Below are 21,059 nucleotides of genomic sequence, written 5' to 3' on the forward strand. Positions count from 1 at the left end.
TCAAAAAAATTGATGTATTTGTCTTCTCTTAAAGTTGACTCAAATATAATTCTACAGCCTTAGCAGATAATCTGTGACTTGTGCATACATGAGTCCTACAGATTACTGCTCGTGTACACTTGCCGCTATAAAGTCTAGCACCATAAACGTCTTTCCAGTGTGTTCTGCACATGACTAATCCTATCGTGACAGGTAATGTACAATAAATATGATGTCAACCACACATTTCATTGCAGAATAATTCATTATTACTACCACTATAATTTGATACATAATAAATAATCACATTCTAGCTGCTCAACGACAGAATGATAAATTCAGACATGGCCCAGTTGCATACAATTTAGTGTGTAGACCGTGTAACAAAGAGAAGTATATAGGACATTTATATTACACACGGTGTTTACATCATATGAAATGGCCTATGTGCTTTGGGGGCCACAATATCATTTGAAAGTGAATTATCCCCCTTGTATCTAATAGTACACATGAGACACAACATGGAAGAGATAACCATTGAGTTATTTTTCACTCTGTCTTGACACATACCCCAACCGAGGCACAGAAACCGTTTTCTTATAACTCTCGTTCTAATTTTCCCGGTGACGGCCATGTATGACTGCCAGGCTTCTGTCAAAACCCAGCAGAAAGACGCAAGGAAGAAGAAGTGTAGGAAGGCTGTGGTCATGGTGCAAATACCCTGAGAAAAAAAAATGCAAAATTAAGATTATGATATGAGACACATGACAGATAGGAATTGTTGTGTTGTTTAACGCATAAAGTATTGAAAACGGTAAAAATATACAAAATCATGCAAAGAAATTACTTTTGTGCTTGGTTACTCCAAAGTTTATACAGACGTTCATACAGAAAGTTCATTGTTAACAAGAAAGTAAAAAAGACCATGCAAGCAGAATCGCCATCACTTCTAGTCAGTTTTTCATTTTTGTGCTTTTGTTTTTTGTTTCTTCCTCCTTTTTTTCTAAAAGCCATAATATTTTTAGATTTTTCAGTCGACATAGATGTATGAGAGGTAAGAAACAGGCAATCCCCACTTGTGTTGTGTCTAACAGCCACAGGGACTCAAGCATATTATTCGAGCATGCTCCACACCCAGGCGTTGCTCGGATAACACATTATCCAAGCACGTTCGCTCATCGCTATTTCCTGAGATGTGTAAAATTTTTCCAATATTTTTACTTTTCTATCAATGGAGAGGTATGATTGCATGTTTTTTGAGTGGCAAACTGATGTTTTTAATTGATAACATTTTTGGGTCCGTGTGATATTATTATCACTTTTACGGTAATTGTATTTTTTTAGGGAGGTTTGGCGACTGAAAAGTTCTGGCGTCTTTATTTTTCTTCTCGTTATGTTGTTTACTTATTGGATTAATTAACATTATATTTTAACAGATAAGACTTTCACAGTTATGACAATACTAAATATACATTTTTAGTCTTATTGGGTGGGAACCAGGAGTGGATTTTTTTCAATTATTTGTAATCTTTTGAAAAACCTTATTTTACTTTCATTTTTTGAGTTTTCTGGGCATGTATTGATCATCTATCACTGGGATGATTTTCTCATACGGAAAATTGGCACGTTCCAATGCATGTTGCAACATGAAGGAAAAGTTGGAGTGGGGAAAATGAGTAAATATCTGGTGAGGGGGTGTTTTGTTTTTTTTGTCACTAGTCTGATGCCTGATATAGGGTCTGGCCTGGGTTTCTAATTTGGGTTGGAACCTATTGAAATGAATTACATGACAATGCAGGAGCACTTTCTTAACATAAACCTGGTGTTGCTGTAGGAGAGCACATATCACTGTTAACTGAATTCAGCATTGCAAAGTGTTATCACCGCGAGAGACTTGATAATGATTATTTAAAAACTAGGACTAGAGCAGCCTATGCTTAATGATGTTGTCACTTTCCTATTTTTCACTTTAATTTGTAATGAGCTTCTCTATTCTTAGACACTAATCAGAATTCCTGAATCATCGACTTCCTTTCAATGTAACTTTTATGCTACTTTAACTTTAGAATTTTTCCTACCATATGTCGTATCAGATATCACTTATTTCTTAGCTGAATGAATATTATACAATAAGGTCTAAGAAATTTTTTCATGTTTATACATTTTATAAAGGGTAGAACTGTTTAGTAGTGTGCAACCCATGGCATTGCGCAGTGTGCTGCAATGTCTCTGTATCAGTGGATGTTAACCCCTTCCCGACCTTTGACGCAGCGTATGCGTCATGAAAACCCGTGCCAATCTGACCTGTGACGCAGCATATGCGTCATGGCCGGATTGGGCTCTTGCAGGCCGGGTGAAAGGGTTAACTCCTATTTCACCCGGCCTTCAGGGACAGGGGGAGTGGTAGTTTAACCCGGGGGGGGCTTCACCCCCCAACCCCCCGTGGCTACGATCGCTCTGATTGGCTGTTGAAAGTGAAACTGCCAATCAGAGCGATTTGTAATATTTCACCTAAAAAACTGGTGAAATATTACAATCCAGCCATGGCCGATGCTGCAATATCATCGGCCATGGCTGGAAACACTTTTGTTCCCCCACCCCACCCCACCGATTGCCCCCCCCAGCCCTCCGATCTGTGGTCCGCTCCCCTCCGTCCTGTGCTCCGCTCCCCCGTCCTCCTGTCCGCTCCCCCGTGCTCCAATCCCACCCCCCGTGCTCCAATCCACCCCCCTGCACACCGATCCACCCCCCCGCACACCGATCCACCCGCCCGCACACCGATCCACCCCCCCGCACACCGATCCACCCGCCCGCACACCGATCCACCCCCCATGCTCCGATCCACCCACCCGTGCTCCGACGCCCCCCCGTGCCCTGATCTCCCCCCCGTTATACTTACCGAGCCTCCCGGGGTCCGTCCGTCTTCTTTCCTGGGCGCCGCCATGTTCCAAAATGGCGGGCGCATGCGCAGTGCGCCCGCCGAATCTGCCGACCGGCAGATTCATTCCAATGTGAATTTTGATCACTGTGATAAAACCTATCGCAGTGATCAAAATAAAAAAAACAGTAAATGACCCCCCCCTTTGTCCCCCATAGGTAGGGACAATAATAAAATATATATATTTTTTTCCACTAAGGTTGGACTTAGAACTAGGGTTAGGGTTAGGGGTAGGGTTAGGGGTAGGGTTAGGGTACGGTATGTGCACACGTATTCTGGTCCTCTGCGGATTTTTCCGCAGCGGATTTGATAAATCCACAGTGCTAAACCGTTGCGGATTTATGGCGGATTTACCGTGGTTTTTCTGCGCATTTCACTGCGGTTTTACAACTGCGATTTTCTATTGGAGCAGTTGTAAAACCGCTGTGGAATCCGCAGAAAGAAGTGACATGCTGCGGAATGTAAACCCCTGCGTTTCCGTGCAGTTTTTCCGCAGCATGTGTACAGCGATTTTTGTTTCCCATAGGTTTACATTGAAATGTAAACTCATGGGAAACTGCTGCGGATCCGCAGCGTTTTCTGCAGCGTGTGCACATACCTTTAGAATTAGGCTATGTGCACACGGTGCGGATTTGGCTGCGGATCCGCAGCGGATTGGCCGCTGCGGATCCGCAGCAGTGTTCCATCAGGTTTACAGTACCATGTAAACATATGGAAAACCAAATCCGCTGTGCCCATGGTGTGGAAAATACCGCGCGGAAACGCTGCGTTGTATTTTCCGCAGCATGTCAATTCTTTGTGCGGATTCCGCAGAGTTTTACACCTGATCCTCAATAGGAATCCGCAGGTGAAATCCGCACAAAAAACACTGGAAATCCGCGGTAAATCCGCAGGTAAAACGTAGTGCCTTTTACCCGCAGATTTTTCAAAAATAGTGCGGAAAAATCTCACACGAATCCGCAACGTGGGCACATGGCCTTAGGGTTAGGGTTGGGTTGGAATTCGGGTTGTGGTTAGGGTTAGGGGTGTGTTGGGGTTAGGGTTGTGGTTAGGGTTACGGCTACAGTTGGGATAAGGGTTAGGGGTGTGTTGGCGTTAGAATTGAGGGGTTTCCACTGTTTAGGCACATCAGGGGGTCTCCAAACGCAACATGGCGCCACCATTGATTCCAGCCAATCTTTTATTCAAAAAGTTAAATGGTGCTCCCTCCCTTCCGAGCCCCGACGTGTGCCCAAACAGTGGTTTACCCCCACATATGGGATACCAACATAGTCAGGAAAAAATGCACAACAATTACTGGGGTCCAATTTCTCCTGTTACCCTTGAGAAAATAAAAAATTGCTTGCTAAAACATCATTTTTGAGGAAAGAAAAATGATTTTTTATTTTCACGGCTCTGCGTTGTAAACGTCTGTGAAGCACTTGGGGATTCAAAGTGCTCACCACATATCTAGATAAGGTCCTTGGGGGGTCTAGTTTCCAAAATGGGGTCACTTGTGTTTCTACTGTTTAGGCACACCAGGGGCTCTGCAAACGCAACGTGACGCCCGCAGACCATTCCATCAAAGTCTGCATTTCAAAAGTCACTACTTCCCTTCTGAGCCCCGACGTGTGCCCAGTGGTTTACCCCCACACATGGGGTATCAGCGTACTCAGGAGAAACTGGACAACAACTTTTGGGGTCCAATTTCTCCTGTTACCCTTGGGAAAATAAAAAATTGCGGGCTAAAAAATAATTTTTGAGAAAAGAAAATTTTTTTTTCATTTTCATGGCTCTGCGTTATAAACTTCTGTGAAGCACTTGAGGGTTCAAAGTGCTCACCACACATCTAGATTAGTTCCTTTGTGGGTATAGTTTCCAAAATGGGGTCATTTGTGGGGGATCTCCAATGTTTAGGCACACAGGGGCTCTCCAAATGCGACATGGTGTCCGCTAATGATTGGAGCTAATTTTCCATTTAAAAAGCCAAATGGCGTGCCTTCCCTTCCGAGCCCTGCCATGCACCCAAACAGTGGTTTACCCCCACATATGGGGTATCTGCGTACTCAAGACAAACTGTACAACAACATTTATGGTCCAATTTCTCCTATTACCGTTGGCAAAATAGGAAATTCCAGGCTAAAAAATCATTTTTGAGGAAAGAAAAATTATTTTTTATTTTCATGGTTCTGCCTTATAAACTTCTTTGAAGCACCTGGGGGTTTAAAGTGCTCAGTATGCATCTAGATAAGTTCCTTGGGGAGTCTAGTTTCCAAAATGTGGTCACTTGTGGGGAGCTCCAATGCATAGGCACACAGGGGCTCTCCAAACGCGACATGGTGTCCACTAACAATTGGAGCTAATTTTCCATTCAAAAAGTCAAAAGGCGCGCCTTCCCTTCCGAGCCCTGTCGTGAGCCCAAACAGTGGTTTACCCCCACATATGAGGTATCGGCGTACTCGGGAGAAATTGCACAACAAATTTTAGGATCCATTTTATCCTATTGCCCATGTAAAAATGAAAAAATTGAGGCGAAAAAATTTTTTTGTGGAAAAAAAAGTACTTTTTCATTTTTACGGATCAATTTGTGAAGCAATTGAGGGTTTAAAGTGCTCACTAGGCATCTAGATAAGTTCCTTGGGGGGTCCAGTTTCCAAAATGGGGTCACTTGTGGGGGAGCTCCAATGTTTAGGCACACAGGGTCTCTCCAAACGCGACATGGTGTCCGCTAACGATGGAGATAATTTTTCATTCAAAAAGTCAAATGGCGCTCCTTCCCTTCCGAGCCTTACCATGTGCCCAAACAGTGGTTTACCCCCACATGTGAGGTATCGGTGTACTCAGGAGAATTTGCCCAACAAATGTTAGGATCCATTTTATCCTGTTGCCGATGTGAAAATGAAAAAATTGAGGCTAAAAGATTTTTTTTGTGAAAAAAAAGTACTTTTTCATTTTTACGGATCAATTTGTGAAGCACCTGGGGCTTTAAAGTGCTCACTATGCATCTAGATAAGTTCCTTGGGGCGTCTAGTTTCCAAAATGGGGTCACTTGTGGGGGAGCTCCAATTTTTAGGCACACGGGGGCTCTCCAAATGTGACATGGTGTCCGCTAAAGAGTGCAGCCAATTTTTCATTCAAAAAGTCAAATGGCGCTCCTTCCCTTCCAAGCCCTGCCGTGCGCCCAAACAGTGGTTTACCCCCACATATGAAGAATCAGCGTACTCAGGACAAATTGGACAACAACTTTCGTGGTTCAGTTTCTCCTTTTACCATTGGGAAAAAAAAAGTGTTGCTGAAAGATCATTTTTGTGACTAAAAAGTTAAATGTTAATTTTTTCCTTCCATGTTGCTTCTGCTGCTGTGAAGCACCTGAAGGGTTAATAAACTTCTTGAATGTGGTTTTGTGCACCTTGAGGGGTGCAGTTTTTAGAATGGTGTCACTTTTGGGTATTTTCACCCATATAGACCCCTCAATCTGACTTCAAATGTGAGGTGGTCCCTAAAAAAAATGGTTTTGTAAATTTCGTTGTAAAAATGAGAAATCGCTGGTCAAATTTTAACCCTTATAACTTCCTAGCAAAAAAAATTTTGTTTCCAAAATTGTGATGATGTAAAGTATACATGTGGGAAATGTTATTTATTAACTATTTTGTGTCACATAACTCTCTGGTTTAACAGAGTAAAAATTCAAAATGTGAAAATTGCAAAATTTTCGAAATTTTCGCCAAATTTCCGTTTTTGTCACAAATAAACACAGAATTTATTGACCTAAATTTACCACTAACATGAAGCCCAATATGTCACGAAAAAACAATCTCAGAACCGCTAGGATCCATTGAAGCGTTCCTGAGTTATTACCTCATAAAGGGACACTGGTCAGAATTGCAAAAAACGGCCAGGTCTTTAAGGTCAAAATAGGCTGGGTCATGAAGGGGTTAATGAAAAACAGCAAAACCCATCTGCAAATGGCACAATCTCCTATTTACTTCACTTAGTCAAACTTTGAAATAGCAGCAATGGTGAGTATAATAAAACTTAGCTTTTAATATTAGATACAAAAAGACATACTATCACATACCAAAATTAAAATACCCTTCTGCTCCCAGTTAACTGGTACGAACTTCAGGACCACAATGATTGACACTGAGCCAAATGAAGTCTCAACCACTTAGGACCAGACTCAAGATACATACATAGCCCTTATGACAGAGGTCATCCAATTCATGTGCTTACTGCATGTAGAAAAAACTAGACTGCTATAATAATAATAATCTTTATTTATATAGCGCCAACATATTCTGCAGCGTATAATACCAGATAAGTATATGGGTAGGCAAATCAATGATGAGTGTAGAATAAATGGAACTCTCTCACTGCTTCATCTACATAAAGTATATGAGGTCCTTTCTTTAAGATGTTGCTTGCAGGATCCTCATCTGGTCAGACAAAGCAGTGCCTGCAGCTGGCCCTAATGTGCCCTAGTTTGCCACTAGGTAGCCCTATTGCCTCAAAAGACTACCACTTTTACAAGGGCAGTCCACAGGTAAACCTGCTAGTTTGGTCTATAATCACCCTATGTGGCTTCCAACGCATTTCTCGTGTAATACATCTTCAGGAAAGAGCTTCTGCACGTATCATAACCCATATCGGTCAGAATTCAGTGCATCATACACTCCATGTGGATGAATCAAGTGACTGAGAGGGTTCCAGTTATTCTACACTCATCACTGATTTACCTACCCACATGTATGTTTGGTATTAGACTATAGTTTTTACTACATGCACTATGCACATGAATTGGGTGACCTCTGTCATAAGGGCTATATATGAATACTGAGTAAAGTCCTAGCATTTGACAAAAAGGTAGCATGAAATAGAAAGCTGTAACTTGACGCTCAACCAATAAAAGGCACTAAACAATTCGGGTTCCATTCTTATGGATGGAAGTTGAAGCTGTCTATCTTAAATTTTTTGGCCAGCACAGAAATATGTGATCTGAGCATGCACATCCTCTTTAGAAAAGCACAGCTACTGGACCTAACTAATGGTAACGTAAAGAAATAGCAAGTGCACCACTGACCACATAGCAAAGCCGTACAAAGTGTATATTTGGAGATGGAAAAATATTTAGAATTGAGAGTCCTCAGTGGTTGATACCTTTCATAGCTAACTGAAAAGATGGTAACAAATTGCAAGCTTTCGGGACTACACAGGTCTCTTCATCAGGCAAAGACTAAAGCAAACAGTCTTTCTTTGCTTTAATCTGTGCCTGATGAAGAGACCTGAGTAGTCTCGAAATCTTGCAATTTGTTACCATCTTTTCAGTTAGCCATTAAAAGGTATCAACCACTGAGGACTCTCAATTCTAAATATTTTTCTATCTACTGGCTAACCCGGTGCCAAGATATATATCTTTCCTGTATCTATTTGGAGGTGGGCATTTTAAGTGCATTCCTGGGGTTGGGTAGTTCCTGGGGTAAGTGGATCGAACTTCCTATGCATCGTAAATGTTGACAAATATTATCTTGGCACAAAATTATGACAAAACTCTGGGGGTCTTAATACTTTGGGGGACCTTGAGAGGAACTATTTCTGTGTTGTACAAACTAAAATGGCTCTGGGGCCATAGCAGAAAAATAGGGCGTTGTGCACAGGAAATAGTTGTGGCTGGAAGAAGTCTACATTGCATTCTGGGCTTAACTAGAGAGGCAAGGGGAAAGGGACTCCACATGGAGGAGACATTACTTGTGAGTCATCAGATGAACTGTACTTTATTCAATTTTAATGCAAAGAACAGATATATAAACAATAAATAGTGACTACACTATTAAGAGCTATGGAAAGAGACACAGAGCTGATCAGCTGTATTTAAGTCTGCAGTGTTATAAAATATATCTTATGGCTATTCTGTTTCTGAAGTTTTGATATATATTTATACCTTTTCTTTTACGAAATGAGCGTAAAACTTCTTGAAGTGACTCTGGCTGCTAGCGCCGTACAAGAGGTTGGTACACAAAATGAGAATGCTTGGTCTGGGGGAAAATGTGTGTAAATGGGTTAGTAACTGGCTTAGTGATAGAAAGCAGAGGGTGGTTATAAATGGTATAGTCTCTAACTGGGTCGCTGTGACCAGTGGGGTACCGCAGGGGTCAGTATTGGGACCTGTTCTCTTCAACATATTCATTAATGATCTGGTAGAAGGTTTACACAGTAAAATATCGATATTTGCAGATGATACAAAACTATGTAAAGCAGTTAATACAAGAGAAGATAGTATTCTGCTACAGATGGATCTGGATAAGTTGGAAACTTGGGCTGAAAGGTGGCAGATGAGGTTTAACAATGATAAATGTAAGGTTATACACATGGGAAGAAGGAATCAATATCACCATTACACACTGAATGGGAAACCACTGGGTAAATCTGACAGGGAGAAGGACTTGGGGATCCTAGTTAATGATAAACTTACCTGGAGCAGCCAGTGCCAGGCAGCAGCTGCCAAGGCAAACAGGATCATGGGGTGCATTAAAAGAGGTCTGGATACACATGATAAGAGCATTATACTGCCTCTGTACAAATCCCTAGTTAGACCGCACATGGAGTACTGTGTCCAGTTTTGGGCACCGGTGCTCATGAAGGATATAATGGAACTAGAGAGAGTACAAAGGAGGGCAACAAAATTAATAAAGGGGATGGGAGAACTACAATACCCAGATAGATTAGCGAAATTAGGATTATTTAGTCTAGAAAAAAGACGACTGAGGGGCGATCTAATAACCATGTATAAGTATATAAGGGGACAATACAAATATCTCGCTGAGGATCTGTTTATACCAAGGAAGGTGACGGGCACAAGGGGGCATTCTTTGCGTCTGGAGGAGAGAAGGTTTTTCCACCAACATAGAAGAGGATTCTTTACTGTTAGGGCAGTGAGAATCTGGAATTGCTTGCCTGAGGAGGTGGTGATGGCGAACTCAGTCGAGGGGTTCAAGAGAGGCCTGGATGTCTTCCTGGAGCAGAACAATATTGTATCATACAATTATTAGGTTCTGTAGAAGGACGTAGATCTGGGGATTTATTATGATGGAATATAGGCTGAACTGGATGGACAAATGTCTTTTTTCGGCCTTACTAACTATGTTACTATGTTACTAATTGGTCACTAAAGGCCGGGGTCACACTTGCTAGTGCAATGCGACAAACTCGCGCAAGTCTCTTGCATCAATATCCGGCACTGCCGCTGGCACTCGGGACCGGAGCATTCAGCTGCATAGAAATACATGCCGAGTATTGATGCGAGAGACTCGCGTGAATATCTCACATTGCACTCACAAGTGTGACCCCGACCAAAGAGAAAGACCCAGTGATAGTGATGGAATTCCCAGACAGCTGCACAGTCCTAAATAGCAAACTTTTTGTCTATATACAAATGAAGTGCTAGGATAACTGTGGACAGGGACGCTTGGTCTGGACCACACGTCTTCAGTTTCATCTGCTATCTCTGCCTTGGCTGGATTGATCTAAAGTACATTACTGACTTTACATAAGTCATGCTATCTTCGCTGCAATTCCACGCATGTGGCAATCATCACATTCACTGTGCAGGCGCAAAACAAGGAGCAGACAAGTGTGTTGGTGCAGTCCTTGCATACACCGAGATTGTGATAACTGACTCATGCGCAGGATTTCAGAAGAAATAGCGGTGGCTCAAGAGAAGCTGCATCTATTAATCAATACAGAGGGGACCAAAGATAGGTAATAATCTGCTTAAGAAAAGGTCCTTCATACCTTATGGCTTTGCCCACCCTGCTCAGAGAACCATATTTGAATATGGACAAAAAGAAGGTTTTCTCAAAACTGTTTACTGGATTTTTTAAAGAAAGGGTCATCTTAGAGCAAGGTCTACTACAAGGACATGAGCAGACTTTGGTGGCAATATTAGACTCCCTTTACCTTCTCTCCGACACATTTGGAAATAAAAGGAATGAATATTAACTAAAGGAAAATACATGTATAAGGCCACATTCACAGAAACAGCAAAGCACAAGATTAGCCCAAAGAAGGACTTTTAGCATGATAGTTCAGCATAGTATCACCAGTAGGGGACTCTGATTCCTAAAACTGTGCAAACAGGCCTGGACAACTACTCTCTCCCTCCAATGAGTACTGTCCCTGAGCTGTGCAATGGTGTCAGTCTGCTGAGCATGACGGCATCGGTCCTTTTATAACCTCTGATGAGATAATGAGGCCAGCCAATCATAGTAATTCCACCACCAAGATTGGCATTATAGTGACTGACAGGCAATCCCCACATGTTTAAAGGCTGTGTAACAGGCGCCAAAAATACAGGCCAAGGATTCAAGTATACCCAGATGCTTGAGTGATTTCCGAGTTTCATCAAGCACATTTGCTCATCACTAATAAAAAATCACTAATTGAAGGGGGCATTATTTTAGCAATAGCTCAGGAACATACAGCCATTTTAATTTTTTCCTATAGTGATTGGAACCTACAGTGTACGACCACTAAGAGTTTTCTAACTAAGGCCGGCATCACACTAGAGAGGAATACGAATGAGTGCTATGCTATGAAAAATCGCATATCACTCGGACCAATGTTAATCTACGGAGCAGCTTCCATCATTCATTTTTTTTCTCGGCCATATTATGCATGCGAGAGAAACCGCAGCATGCTGCAATTTGCACCGTATCTCGGCCTAGACTCGCCAATGCAAGTCTATGGGTGCGAGAAAAAAACAGATTAGACACAGACCATCAGTGTGACTTGTGAGAAATATGCAAGACTTCTCCAAGTGATAGAAAACTGAATCATCCATTATCAGGAAGCTTCGGCATGCTAATTAGCCTGGGAAGCTCTAGAAAAATCCAGGAAGCATGCCTCCTCGGATCCACAATCGGCGGGTATTGCTCCCCAAAACGTCGGGACAAAACCCAGTTGTAAAGCACACGCTCAGTAGTGTTGAAAGTAAGCCTGTTTGACATGTTTGACCAAAAGCAGAAATACCACAACACAAGCATGGACTCTAATGCAAAGATTGGAGGCTGACACCTGTTGTCGAGCCATTAAATAGGGTTGTTGATTATGATTTTAATTAATTTCAGGCCTAAGAACCATTATATGTCCATTTTGCAAGGGTGGAATAAAATTACGCCATACGGATGCCATACAGATTGCATATGGATGTCATACGGATACTTAGATGTGAGGAAATTGCATCCTCGCATTGCAAACAGATTACATACGGGTCACTGTTCAGGGAACATTTGAGCAATTCTCGGCCATCAAAATTAGACAGATATTTTATACGTTTAGTGTGACTTCAGCTTAACTATTACTATATGAGAGGCCATAACCAAGGATACCTAAGCTACTGCAATGCCCTACATGAGAGAAGCAACATAGTGAATCTAAAGAACTATACTACATTTCTAATTGGAGATTTAGGCTAATATTATTATTTTTACACCTACTACATATTAGGATAGGATCTCAGAGATGGGAATACACCTTTAAATGCATACTTATGTTTAATATGCAGACTAAGCCCAAAATAACTGTCAAGATCCATTTTTGGATTTGTGGCAGCTCTGGTTCCACTCAGTTTAAAACTTTTTTGGGACAATCGGGGGTTAATGTCAGTTTTTTCCCTCCCACTGGCTATCTGGTGTTACTGCAGTGCTGCTGGGTCAGCTGATGCAGGTGGTGACCACTCCCACCATCCTTTAAAAGGTCACCTAATGCATCAGCTGACTGTTGGTGATACAGTTTCTTTCTGGAGACCAGCCTAGTAAGGGCAGCTCTCTGGTGTTAGCCACGCCTGGCTATTGGAGTCCAGTTGCTGTTATCTGCGGTGTGGAGCGTAGCAGAGGCGTTCATAAGCTAAGTGTGGTGTTTTTGTTAGCTTGTCCCTTTGGTGTTTGTCACTTGCCCTGTGTGTATTATCTGCAGAGGTGAGGCTAGTGCTCCTTGCCAGCCAGTGCACTAGCCAGGGAAGTAATAGGTGACTACTAGGAACTAGGAATCCTGACAGCGGCAAGGGGGAAGGACCCACATAGGGCATTAGGGGAGTGCAGGGACAGGTTCAGGTTTGAGCTCAGCTGGTGACCATTCCCCATTCGCTACGGGTAGGGTCTTCCTCTCACATTTTCCTTCCTGTTGTTTGTGAGTTGTGCCGTCCATTGACCGACCACCCGTGGGCTCGGGTCACACCGTGACAATAACATTTCTTTCTTGTACCTTTCTGTCTTTTTTCATTTCTACGTGCCCCTCAGTGTATCCAGCTTCACATAGCTGAATGGGCAGTCTTATTTTTACCTGTTGAATTACATTCCCAGAAGCATTTGCTTCTCCTTAGTGCTGCAGACCCCTCTCTATTCTGTGTTCTTAACTAGCCCAAGCTCTCCGAGTTATCACCAAGTTAATCTAAGTGTAGGATTCATCTTATGATTCTGTGCATTCTGCTCCTGGATAGGTCCCTGTCTAAGCAATTTTATCTTCTGCCATTTACAGCAGTACAGGTGCCTTTATGGCTGTACAATATTAGCTGGTTCTAGCAGAGCTCAAGTCTTCTGCACTACTCCATGACAGCAGTGTAGAGTTGAGTTTATTGCCTGATGCAGACAGATTAGTGATGTGAAGCTGAAATTTTTTTTCTGTTGAAGCATATGACAGAAGATTATCCTCTTTAATTTACAGAGCAGCATTTGCAGCTTCACATCACTGAACTGCTAGTAGCAGCAAATAAACACAGCTCAACTAATCTCAGTCCCTGTATATAGCCCCATCCTGCAGTATATCTCACCTCTTAGCCTTTTGTATATAGCCCATCCTGAAGTATAGCTTCCTTTCTGTCCCCTCTATATATAGCCCATCATGCAGTATATCTTTCCTCTCAGCCCCCTGTATACAGTCCATCTTGTAGTTTTAGCTCTATTTTAAGAACACTCTATATGCAGGTCATCCTGCAGTACGTCTCTCCTTTCTATCCCCTCTATATAAAGCTCATCCTGCAATACATTTCTCGTTTCTGTCAGCACTCACAGTGTAATGATGGATGTCCCATCCCTTTCAATGACATCATCCCTCATAGTAGCAGAGATAGCACTGCGTATGATTGATCAGATCTCCTGGTACAACAGGATGGTTTCAATGACAAGTCAATGGTAAACAAAAGTTGGAGGGGCATCCCCAGGGGGGCAATATGTGCAAAACAAGGCAGATTTAGCATTATTTTGGCACACATTAATAAATATGTACATAATTATAAGGCCACTATGTGATCATTTTTGGATATCTTTTTAATGGCTTTGATATGCTAAATCAGGGGTCCCCAACTCCAGTCCTCAAGGCCCACCAACATGTCATGTTTTCAGGATTTCCTTAGTCTTGCCCAGGTAATAATTGCATCACCTGTGCAATGCATAGGAAATCCTGAAAACATGACCTGTTGGTGGGCCTTGAGGACTGGAGTTGGAGACCCCTGTGCTAAATGATAGTAGATACATTTTGATTTAAAGAAATTGTCTTAGGTTCCATTTCAAATACTTTCAAAATACTTTTATATTCTTTGTCATTTAATAACATATTATGAACACCACTTTTTCTATTCTATTTTTTTTAATTGTCAACACATTTTTCAGCCATTTGGCTTCATTCATTCTGTAGAAGGACGTAAATCTGGGGATTTATTATGATGGAATATAGGCTGAACTGGATGGACAAATGTCTTTTTTCGGCCTTACTAACTATGTTACTATGTTACTATGCAATAGCTTTGTGTACAGCCTCCATTACAATATTGTTTTGTGCATTGTTTTCAAGGGCAGCTACTGGGAGCAGGCTGAATATTTGTTTAGACATCTGGTGGCATGACTAACATTTACAGCTTCCCACAACCATCAGGAAATCATTATCAGCAGCACTGATTAGAAAGGTAAATGATGTCACAGATGGAATATTCCAAGAAAAGCTTGTGGCTATGTTGATTTCTATGAGTCACAACGCAAATATAAGAAATCCTTGAATTGCATAAACCATAACCAACATTGTACTCAACGAAAGGTATCGCACAGCATTTATTGTATAATAAATTACTATGATATCTTACATTATCCTGACATCGACTTCAAATAAAAATCCTAATTTTCTAAAGACACACTTAATTCGCTATGAACAAAATCTGGCAGTATTTTTTTTAACTTCTTTCATGACAAGCCATTACAACTTATCATGTTTATGGGATTGCATACAGTAGAATAGGTCCTAAATTGGAGATTGGTGGGTCTCTGACACCCAGTACCCCCATATTCAAGTCAATGGGAGATAAACTGCAGTACTCGGCAGGTCACTAACCAATATATGGAGCTGTGGTTCTGCTCCTTACACTGCTTAGATCCAACCAATGCCATAGTAGTCATCATCTAATTGGTGGGATGATAAATATCAGTCCCACATCAATCTCATAGGCATACGCCATTAATATGCTATTCCCGTTCAACCCCCTACCCTTCCGATGCACTGGTGATGGGAAAGCATCAAGGGCACTATAGGCATATACATTTCTCGAAATATGTTAAAATCAATGATAAAGCAAATATGTAACAGCTTGCTTTCTTAAATTTACATTTCGGTGTCAATATTTGTGTGAAAAACCCTTTACATGAGCTGTTTCGATGATAGTGAAGGCTTCCTCACAAATGATCATTTGTGCGATCATTCATTCAAAACACTTCACATTGTTATTCTAAGCTTAAACAATGAGACCGACAACTGATGACTTTTGTGTAATTATAAATGCTGCAATCACTGACAATCAAATTATTGCTTCTTGTTGGATCCTTGAACAATGATAAGGAACAAATGTTTAGTCTCCTGTTGGGTCTGTTCAGTTATTTTTCTGAGGTTGCTTCGTTAGTGCCTAACTATAATTAAAAAGCAAGGTAACAAAGGATAGTCTACATTTGTGTGAGAAAACTCTTATACGAGCTTTAAGGCTTAAATTTCACCTGAACGATACAATATTACGAGATAACACCTGTTAAATTGCCAGTTAGTTTGGTGTTTCCCAGAGGTCTTTGTTTACTTTGTTGCAGAAATGTTGTCTGTCTATCCCACACGAACAGCTCAGCCACTCACTGGCTTCGACTCTGTATGGCACTAGACTGCTAAGGTGATTGGCTGCAGCAGTCATGGGGTTAAAAGGGATGTCAAGTAAAAAAAGACTGACTGCGAAATCTGAAATGGAAGCTTTAAAGAGGCTGCTGATTTAACAAGTAAATAATGGTTCTTTTGTTATTTTAATATGCAAAAGGCCTCTTCAGAGAGGAATGTTTTAAAATAACAAATGAGAAACGTTTGGCCTCATAGAGAATGCCGATCTTGGAATGAAAGTGTAAGGAAGCTTATAAGCCATGCAATGCTCTTCTGGGAAATTAAATATGCAAATTGTCTCTTCAGAGAGGAGCACTAGAACTTTAGTGTCACCTGCTGGAAGGAGTAATCCTAAAAGTCAATATCAACCCTTTGACAAGGCTTGCCACATGGATAAAAGCCAAACCAGAATCTTTTATCACAAGGTCATGTGGCAAAGCTCATTAAAGGGTCAATATTGACTCTTAGGATTCTTACATCCAACACATGGCACTAGAGTTCTAGTCCTCTTCATCTCTAAAGAGACAATTTGCATATTTAATTTCCCACATCAGAATTGCATGGCTTATAAGTCTCCTTATACTGGCATTCCAGGAATGTCACTCTCTATAGAAACGTTGCTCATTTGTTATTTTCAGCAACTTTGCAAAGAGAACGACAACAATCCGTGATGTTGCAGCGTCCTGGATAGCGATCTCGTTGTGTTTGACACGCAGCAGCGTGCCGTCTGGATCTCGCTGTGCCGTCGCTGGTCGGAGCTAGAAGTCCAAAACTTTATTTCGTTGCCAGGTCGGCGTGTATCATCATGTTTGACATCAAAAGCAACGACCAAAACTGGATAACTCAATTATATAAATAATCTTTATTGAATATACAAAATATTGTACATAAAAATCATGACAAAAAATAGGACATAAATGGTACAGTGTGGGACCATGGTGCGAGACACCGCAAAGAGATGTAATTGTGCCAGCGGATCGGGAACCACAGACTCCTAATAATAAAAGATGTCTATATAGAGGAGAGGACACCAGAGTATAGGTATCAATCATAGGGATATGGTGCATTAAATAATGCTGAGACTAATCCTGGGATGTAGGTGCTACAGTGTACCAATAATTATAGTTTATACCACATAGGGTTAATAAGATAAGTATCTGTAGCCCAGCAAAACATACAAATCACTAGGAAAACCAAATGGGGAAGGAAATCAAAGATGCACCATCAGCTTTGCATACACAGATCCCCCCATGGTCAGAGTTTGACCGAATGTGATCCAAATCCAAATATAATTCCATAGGCTAGCAGCCGCTAAGCCCATATATATTACCTCTCAAAAAGGGGGGAGCTCTCTAGTGTCCCTGGGTCCGGTCCGCTGGTAGCCCGACGTGCGTTTCGGAGCTGAAAGCTCCTTCGTCAGGGGGCGTGTCTAATGGCCAGGACGGCGGGGTTTAAATAGAGGGAAGCCGAAGACAGCTGCGGCGCCGACCGGAAGTGACGCAGGCGTCGCCAAGGAGACCCGGGACCCCAAGCGGCAGCGGCGTCATACAAGAACGTCGCCATAACAATGGCGACTACCCAAGCATAAAGACGCCGCAAGTCGCCGAGAGTGACGGCACCAAGCGCGCATGCGTACAGGCGGCGCCGCAGCGGTGAACGGACCAACAAAGGAAATGATTATAAGTGAAGGAAAAAATAAATAATAAAGAGAAAATAAACATAAAGAGGAGGGGAAGAATAAGAAAAGGAAGAGTGGGGAAATAACGAATAATTCAAACAAAAAGGGGAGAAAAATAATAAATGCAACCCCATAATGCTATTGCAACTCACTAAATAATCATAGACCATAGTATGAGGCACATAACATAGTGGACCCATATTAACAAACATTCCCACCTACCCCCAATTACAGACTAACAACAGGAACCCCCCCACAAGGGATATCAAGAATAAAAATTACTGACATGAAAACAGGACCAAAAGCAAAAAAACATATAGAAAAAGATAATACCACATACACGAAACACTATATACAAACTATACAAAGACAAAAAATATATATAAGAATGTTACAATAAATAATCCACAGACAATGGACAAAAATGATGAAAAAATGATGGAAAAACTTGAATCCCAAGTGAGAGCCATCAGACATATCCATAGCATATACATATCTAAAAAAGAATAAAAACAATAATTAAAAACAAGCACAAAAAACACCAAAATGCGGGTGTACCACACCACCCGTGCAATGCCAAGATCATAAAAATGGCGCATAGCTAATAGTTTCATTTAATCCATGAGGGTGGACAGTATTTAAAGTCCACATCCACCGAATCTCGAGCTGTGCCAACCGTTGGGAGATTCGGCCCCCCCCTGATATTCAACTCCACCATATCGATACCTTTGACACGTAAGGCACTGCTATTGCACTGATGGTGAGATTTAAAATGCCTAGGTATCGTTTTTAGCGTGTGAACATCCGTTATGTGTGCTGCTGCCTCAATCCCCAGGACGTGTTCTCGCACTCTTGTTTTTAATTGTCAAGTCGTTAGCCCTACGTAAATCAATGGACAGGGGCAGACCGCATAGTATACAACGTTCTTTGATGTACATGTTATACATTTAGTTATTTTAAAACTTTTCTGTCCTGAGGAGTCCACAAACGTGTCATCCCTAGAGATATTACTGCACGCCACACATCGACTACAGGCACGACAGCCACCACTTGGTTTTTGTTGAGAACTATTTAAAAATGTTCTCAATGGGCTATACGTATAGTGGCTGCGTACCAAATGGTCGCGTATACTTTTGGCCCTGCGGAATGTGATGGATGGGCGATCAGGCAGTAGTTTAGCCAATGTCAGATCAGTTTTTAAAATAGGCCAGGCTCGTTCCAAAACATTCCGTATAGCAGTAATATCGCTAGGGATGACACGTTTGTGGACTCCTCAGGACAGAAAAGTTTTAAAATAACTAAATGTATAACATGTACATCAAAGAACGATGTATACTATGCGGTCTGCCCCTGTCCATTGATTTACGTGGGGCTAACGACTCGACAATTAAAAACAAGAGTGCGAGAACACGTCCTTGGGATTGAGGCAGCAGCACACATAATGGATGTTCACACGCTAAAAACGATACCTTGGCATTTTAAATCTCACCATCAGTGCAATAGCAGTGCCTTATGTGTCAAAGGTATCGATATGGTGGAGTTGAATATCAGGGGGGGGCCGAATCTCCCAACGGTTGGCACAGCTCGAGACTCGGTGGATGTGGACTTTAAATACTGTCCACCCTCATGGATTAAATGAAACTATTAGCTATGCGCCATTTTTATGATCTTGGCATTGCACGGGTGGTGTGGTACACCCGCATTTTGGTGTTTTTTGTGCTTGTTTTTAATTATTGTTTTTATTCTTCTTTTTTAGATATGTATATGCTATGGATATGTCTGATGGCTCTCGCTTGGGATTCAAGTTTTTCCATCATTTTTTCATCATTTTTGTCCATTGTCTGCGGATTATTTATTGTAACATTCTTATATATATTTTTTGTCTTTGTATAGTTTGTATATAGTGTTTCGTGTATGTGGTATTATCTTTTTCTGTATGTTTTTTTGCTTTTGGTCCTGTTTTCATGTCAGTAATTTTTATTCTTGATATCCCTTGTGGGGGGGTTCCTGTTGTTAGTCTGTAATTGGGGGTAGGTTGGAATATTTGTTAATATGGGTCCACTATGTTATGTGCCTCATACTATGGTCTATGATTATTTAGTGAGTTGCAATAGCATTATGGGGTTGCATTTATTATTTTTCTCCCCTTTTTGTTTGAATTATTCGTTATTTCCCCACTCTTCCTTTTCTTATTCTTCCCCTCCTCTTTATGCTTATTTTCTCTTTATTATTTATTTTTTCCTTCACTTATAATCATTTCCTTTGTTGGTCCGTTCACCGCTGCGGCGCCGCCTGTACGCATGCGCGCTTGGTGCCGTCACTCTCGGCGACTTGCGGCGTCTTTATGCTTGGGTAGTCGCCATTGTTATGGCGACGCTCTTGTATGACGCCGCTGCCGCTTGGGGTCCCGGGTCTCCTTGGCGACGCCTGTGTCACTTCCGGTCGGCGCCGCAGCTGTCTTCGGCTTCCCTCTATTTAAACCCCGCCGTCCTGGCCATTAGACACGCCCCCTGACAAAGGAGCTTTCAGCTCAGAAACGCGCGTCGGGCTACCAGCGGACCGGACCCAGGGACACCAGAGAGCTCCCCCCTTTTTGAGAGGTAATATATATGGGCTTAGCGGCTGCTAGCCTATGGAATTATATTTGGATTTGGATCACATTCGGTCATACTCTGACCATGGGGGGATCTGTGTATGCAAAGCTGATGGTGCATCTTTGATTTCCTTCCCCATTTGGTTTTCCTAGTGATTTGTATGTTTTGCTGGGCTACAGATACTTATCTTATTAACCCTATGTGGTATAAACTATAATTATTGGTACACTGTAGCGCCTACATCCCAGGATTAGTCTCAGCATTATTTAATGCACCATATCCCTATGATTGATACCTATACTCTGGTGTCCTCTCCTCTATATAGACATCTTTTATAATTAGGAGTCTGTGGTTCCCGATCCGCTGGCACAATTACATCTCTTTGCGGTGTCTCGCACCATGGTCCCACACTGTACCATTTATGTCCTATTTTTTGTCATGATTTTTATGTACAATATTTTGTATATTCAATAAAGATTATTTATATAATTGAGTTATCCAGTTTTGGTCGTTTTCTGTGGTCTCCACACCTTTCTTATTTCCAATTTTTGTATATGTTTTTTTGCGCTTTATTTTGTGCACCACTCAATGTAAGACATGAGTTCAATCATTAGGTAAGATATCCAAGAATCTTTGGTAATATAGAGTATAATCACTAGTTAAAATTTAACAGAAAAGGTTTTTTAAATATATTTTAAATATCTCCAGATATGCTTCAGAT

General features: G+C 41.6%; 1 protein-coding gene across 5 annotated transcripts in view; it reads right to left on the reverse strand.

Moving 5' to 3' along the window:
- The window catches only part of ADGRB3 (adhesion G protein-coupled receptor B3), a 1,579,303-nt gene that overhangs the window by 105,135 nt on the left and 1,453,109 nt on the right, over positions 1-21,059 (reverse strand). For all 5 annotated transcript variants that reach the window (XM_069726666.1, XM_069726664.1, XM_069726665.1 and 2 more), the window contains one exon: positions 550-700. In XM_069726666.1, coding sequence (XP_069582767.1) covers positions 550-700 — 151 coding nt within the window. The remainder of the gene's footprint in view (positions 1-549; positions 701-21,059) is intronic.

This window comes from Ranitomeya imitator, chromosome 5 (assembly GCF_032444005.1).
Source record: "Ranitomeya imitator isolate aRanImi1 chromosome 5, aRanImi1.pri, whole genome shotgun sequence".
Lineage (NCBI taxonomy): Eukaryota > Metazoa > Chordata > Amphibia > Anura > Dendrobatidae > Ranitomeya > Ranitomeya imitator.